At 36.8% G+C, this 6,177-nt stretch overlaps 1 protein-coding gene across 6 annotated transcripts in view; it reads left to right on the top strand.

The window, feature by feature from the left end:
* Window positions 1–6,177, top strand: part of Tasor (transcription activation suppressor) — a 59,882-nt gene that overhangs the window by 50,731 nt on the left and 2,974 nt on the right. For 4 of the 6 annotated variants that reach the window (XM_017315961.2, XM_006518820.4, NM_028945.2 and 1 more), the window contains 5 exons: window positions 1,291–1,413; window positions 2,134–2,293; window positions 2,708–2,816; window positions 5,225–5,403; window positions 5,520–5,687. In XM_017315961.2, the coding sequence (XP_017171450.1) occupies window positions 1,291–1,413; window positions 2,134–2,293; window positions 2,708–2,816; window positions 5,225–5,403; window positions 5,520–5,687 (739 nt within the window). The remainder of the gene's footprint in view (window positions 1–1,290; window positions 1,414–2,133; window positions 2,294–2,707; window positions 2,817–5,224; window positions 5,404–5,519; window positions 5,688–6,177) is intronic. The other 2 variants (XR_383158.4, XR_383159.4) reach the window with 1 other exon arrangement.

Consider the following 6,177-nt stretch of genomic DNA (forward strand, 5'->3'; position numbering starts at 1 on the left):
ATCTACCTGACCCTGCTTCAGAGGTGCTCCTAGCAGGGCACTTTCTTTTAGTCAGTAATCACTGGAAATTTTCTTGCGGAACTGTTAGGGTAAAAAATTATTAATAACAATTTAAATTTTAAATGTTTCTTAAGACTGTTTTGTTACTATATCAGTTAAACAGTAGTATCCAGAATAAATTATGAAGTTTATTTTTTGTTTTTAGTCTCTTGTTTTTTTTGAGACAGGGTTTCTCTGTGTAGCCCTGGCTGTCTTGGAACTCACTCTGTAGACCAGGCTGGCCCGAACTCAGAAATCTGCGCGCCTCTTTCCCCAAGTGCTGGGATTACAGTTGTGCACCACCACTGCCTGGCAAAGTTTTTTTTTAATATAAAAAGATGACAGTTGCCAGCAGCCCTATCAGATATTTTACCTTTTTATTAATAAACTAAGGTAATATGAGATCTTCCTAAAAATTTCAGAGTTGAAGGCAAAAATCGTTGTGGAAAAATGGTGCTTCATACTGGCTATACAAAAATGTGGTCTTGATGAGTAGTAAACCACTTGTCAAGCAACCTGGGTTTTGATTATGCTATTTGACCAGCTCTGCTACAGTTGAGAAAATTGATCTCCTATGTCTGTGGAATGAAGACTGTCCCCTCCAGGATCATACAGTTTTCTTCAGGGCTAAGGGTTTCACCAGGAGGCAAAGTACAAGGGAGCCCAAGGGCTTACTATCCACGTCCTGTGAAAGGTAGTAGTATATTACCAACATTGAGAGAAATGCTAGGTGGTTGAGGCTGCTGTGTTTGAAGATATAAATTTGGCAGAAATGGTAAAATTAGTTGTGAATACCATTGCTCATACGAAAAATGTCACATGAATACGTTTTAGATGAAATGATCTTCAGTCATACAGTGCTCTGAAAAAGTATTATAATAGTATAATAATATCCCAAATATTTAGCTAAGCCAGCCTAATGAAAGCAAACAGGAGACAGGGAGTAGCTAATATCAGGTCCTCTTTCCCATGCTGGGAGTCAGTCGGGGTATCCTGGGTTTACTGTAATAGTGGAGGTAAGTGGGTCAGGAGTATAACAGCAATTAAGCTTTATTAAATATGCTTTCTAACATTGTGAGAATGTCTATTCAAACCAAACCGTAAGAGTAGATACAATGGCCTCTATGGTCTTTTAAAGTAAAAGTTCATAGTGTCCTAGGTAAAGCTTATCATCTTACATTGCATTTTTCATGTTAAATTGATGTTTGCTAGAAAGTTTGTTAATGTTGACTTAGTTGTTTTTCTTTACAGGAGTATCTTACCAAATTAGGAAATACAGAGTGTCATCCGGATCAGTTTTTGGAGAGAAGATCAAACTTGGATAAACTATTGATTATTATTCAAAATGAAGACATTGCAGGTTTCATTCACAAGGTAGATAAAGTCCAGTTCACTATTTTGTTTTCTAAAACTATCTCATTGTTAATTCTGAGAACAAAGATTATGTTTTTAAGATAAAGATAAATTCTTAAGTACCTTTCCAGGAGCCAGCTTGTGAGAATTGTGTATTTGTAAAACTTTTAAGTTACTATATGTTAGGAATCTTCCCTGCTATTCAGATTAGTTAAGCTGTGCAGGATTCTTAATGTAGAGGTAAGGAGTGTTCTGCTAACTCTTGGTACTGTAATCTGTATTTGAATGTGCAGACAAACCTTGCCTCAGACTGGCCTCTTACTACTATTCTTGCACTCTAGGCTTTCTTCCTGTCTCATCTTTTTGAGACAGTATCCTGTATAGCCTAGAAAGGTTCCAACTGTGTAGCCTAGGCTGCCCTCCTAATCCTTCTTCCTCTTTATCTAGTGGTGTGATACAGATATGAGCACCACACCTGGCTCCTAGGATTGAAATCTGTTATGGGTTAGAGATATATTAGCATTTTATCCATTTTGTGTTTTCAGCCTAATGTAAACTCCTTAGTATTCTGTTTATAAATGCTAGTTTATACTGTGAAGTAATATTTAAAATAGTGTGTGATTTTCCAATACTGAGCAATAGTATTTTTTTTAAGACTTTATCCTTAGATAAGCCTATACTAAAATATATTTATTAGTTCATTTATCCATCTTATTTCTGGTTTTGTTTGGTATTTAACAGGTGCCTGGCTTAGTGACTTTAAAGAAGCTCCCATGTGTTAGTTTTGCTGGTGTTGATAGCCTGGATGATGTTAAAAATCATACATACAACGAGTTATTTGTATCTGGTGGCTTTATTGTGTCTGATGAATCAATTCTAAATCTAGAGGTTGTCACAATTGGTAAGAATGAGTACATTATTTTTAGTACGTGATTTCTTGGGTGTGGTTGCCCTAGATTTTCATGGAAAATTAAAATTATGAGATAAAAAAATGTATTGCTTATTGTGCCATTCATGGGGAACTGGCTTATTTCTGTATTTTCCTGAGCCTCTGCTACCTCACAAATCTTCTCTATCTTATATATAAATGCTTTCATATAAATCTGGTCTGTACTACCTGCCGTGGCACTTGGCTTCCTCTGGTAGTGGTATTGATACTGGGTTGTTTGTAGCTGTTAGTTTTAAGTTTCCCCTCAGAGCAAGATAAGTCTGTGGTAAATAGGAAAGTAGATAGGTCTGTATAAATACAAACAAGCACTTCTTCCAGAAATATTTAATACTAACTTTAAAAACTGAATTTCATTGCCTCTAACAGAGAGCCTTAAAATTTTTTTGACATTCCTTGAAGAACTTAGTACTCCAGAAGGGAAATGGCAATGGAAAATCCACTGTAAATTCCAGAAGAAACTAAAGGAACTGGGCAGGTAAGAAAGTATTGAATCATTGTTGGTTTTTAACGTTGTGTTCATACAACTTTTTTTTCTTTTTCCTAAATTTGTGGATTATGAAGTTTTCATATGTCAACAGAAAATAAATGGATGTAATACTGAATTATTATACTCTCTTTAAGGAAGAAGTGGTATTCTTGTTGACAAACAATTTGGTGAAGTCCTCATATAGTTAGAATTGCTTGTGATCTGCATGAACACAAGGATTTGAAAATTTCCTACTTTTTTTTTACGGTGCTAGACTGGAAATGTACTGTGAGCTACAATTTCAAGCCCTTTACAAATATTGACTCTTTTATAATATACATACACAATGTATTTTAGTCATACCCACTCCTCATCCAACTCTTCCCAGGGCTTTCCCCCCTTACCATATTCAAATTCATGTCCTCTTTTTTTTTTTTCCCCACTGGAACATAGCCATCCTACCAGGGCTAACATTTAGTTCAAGAAAATTGACACTTCTGTGCTAGATGCCTGTCAGCTGCCAGTTGTTCCTTACCTAGGGATGGAGCCTCCTCAGTATCTTTCCCACCTGTGCTGTAATTTTGACTGGCTTGATTTTGTGCAGGTTTTGGGTAAGCAACTCTAGCTGTTGTACATTCTTGAGTGCAACAGACCTGTTAAAGTCTAAAATACAGTTTTCCCACAACATCTGGCTCTTAGGATATTTTTGCTCCCTGTTTTACATAATTAGTTCTCTGAGTCTTGGGGAGAAGGGTTGTGCTATAGATGACATATTTAAAGTCATTCCTTTAAAAACTAATCTGTATCTGTCCTCCAAATTAGACCCTATTGCAATTTATTACTTTAGATACCGTAACCAAATAGTCAAGGATTGGTCTCACCCTGACGAGATCCCACTAGAACAGATTCATATGTATATATGCTTTGATTTCTAACATGTCTGGAAATTACTTCCTTGGAGTACTAGTTACAAAGATCCACAAACAGTATGGGAAGTTTGGCATGCTGTATCTGGTTAGTAGGGCTGTCTTTATAATCTAATTAAGTATATTAGATTTCTATCAGGGAGAATTTCCTAAGTCATATTTTTTTTTCTTTGTGGAGCATGTTTATGTGGAATACACTCAACCTGTGCATGTAGAGGCCAGAGCAGGACGTTATTCTTTCTTTCCACCTTAACTTGACTTAAGACAGAGGGCCTGTTCCTGGAACAAAAGCTACACTGGCAAGTTGGTGAGGCAGTTGTCATGAACAGCCTATCTTCTCCCTTGCTGGGATGGTAGACACATCCAGCTGTGTGTGTTGGGGGTGTGAATTGGGTCCTCATGTGTGAAGAGCACGTGCTCTTACTCACTGAGCCATTTTTTTTTTTTAGTGCCCAATTTTTTTTTTTTTTTTTTTGTAAGTTAATTTTTTTCCTGTGAGATAGACCTCTTGCTGTATAATTCCAGCCAGCTGCTATCTACTTTGTAGACTAAACTAGCCTCAAAGTCATGAGCAAATCCTTCTGCCTCTGCTTCCAAAGTGCTGTATAGGCATATACCATCAAAATTGGTGCTAGGTCACAGGTTTTTCATTGTCACTAACACCCACTGACATTCTGTGACAGTCGTCAGGAAATTCAAGGTTTAATTCTAGTGTTCAGTTATATATAGCCTTTTGAGTACTGGAATTAAAAAAGTACAATACCATACCTACCTAATACTGTTTTAGCCTTTGTCTTTTTTACATCCTATGAAACAAGGAAGGGTTAAGTCTTGACTTCATATAGAGCATAATACCAAGACCCAAAGGTTTATATTTTCTGCAGGCTTAGTAATGTGACCCTCATCTTCCTTTATGTACAATTAATAGCCTTTACCAGGTTTTACCTTTAAGTATTATTACAAATAGCTTAAAAGCCATGTGTTCTGTTAGGAAGAGTTATACTATACTATACTATACTATACTAGATACAGTATAGCCTAGGCTGTTCACGTCCTGAAGTCATATAATTTTAGACCACTGTGCGCAACTTTTTTTTTGTTCTTTTATGTCCTTAAAGTTTAAAATCAATAAAGCTAAATTTTACTTAATAAATAGTAAATAGATTCAGGTTTTAGCCTAAAGTACAAGACCCTCCTTAAAAAACATGCTTGTCAGATGCACAATTCCCATTTTCTTCTCTCCTAACCAACATTCTTACACCAAACAGTAAGCTAAACAACTTTTTTTTGTTGTTGTTGTTTTCGAGACAGGGTTTCTCTGTGCAGTCCTGGCTGTCCTGGAACTCACTCTGTAGACCAGGCTGGCCTCAAACTCAGAAATCCACCTGCCTCTGCCTCCCAAGTGCTGGGATTACAGGCATGCACCACTTTTAATGGTTGTTAAGAAAAAATTGCCAGTATTCAGGTTCTGAACTCTGCTTACTCTCCCAGAATGAACACGAAAGCTCTGAGTCTGCTGACTCTTCTGAATGTGTATCAGAAGAAACATCTGGTTGAGATTTTGTCTTATCACAGTTGTGATTCACAAACTCGAAATGCTCCAGAAATGGACTGCCTTATTAGGCTTCAGGCTCAGAACATACAGCAGCGACACATAGTCTTTCTAACAGGTAGGAGCATGCTCTTGCTGCTACAGGAAAGGTGCTGGAGTGGGTCAGTTTTAACATATGGTGGAAAAGATTTTGTTGAGAGCAGGTGTCAGTTTATGTACATTTCCTTTTTTTAGAGAAGAATATCAAGATGGTTTCCAGTTATACAGACAATGGAATTGTCGTTGCAACTACTGAAGACTTTATGCAAAACTTTACAAGTCTTGTGGGCTATCACAACTCAGTTACAGAAGAAAGTCTTCCGCCGCTGCTTGGTGCTAATGAGAACCTTGAGTCCCAGTCAGGTAACTTTTCAGTAGTTTTCATTTTCTTTAGGTGAGGCAGAATAAGGAATGGTTTTGTTTATCCAATAATGAAATGTTTATTTGAAACCATTTACCTACAGTGACATCACTGTAGAACTTAGCATGTACAAGATCTGCTCATTGATTATACCATAGTTAGTACGGAGTGGTTTGTTACTGTATAGGCTATATATTCATTAGTCTATACTGTGGACAACATATGTGTATATTAAGCTTTATTGCCTGCTGTTTGCTGTCAGTTTTTTAAAGCCAGATAGAGGGATTGTTGGGCTACAAAGGTCCTTAGATGTATGTGCTAGTTTAATATCTTACTAAGTAGTGAGACTATCTTACCTTCAGTCTTCCGTGAGATGGCCTCTGCTTGTTCCAGACTTTAAAATAAAAGCTGTTCTTAAATTATTCTTGGTGAAAAGCAGAGATTACTAAGCATTCAGTTGAGCTAACCAGTTTAGTAATTCAGTGCAGCTAC

The sequence above is a fragment of the Mus musculus genome, chromosome 14, assembly GCF_000001635.26.
Source record: "Mus musculus strain C57BL/6J chromosome 14, GRCm38.p6 C57BL/6J".
NCBI classification, from domain to species: domain Eukaryota; kingdom Metazoa; phylum Chordata; class Mammalia; order Rodentia; family Muridae; genus Mus; species Mus musculus.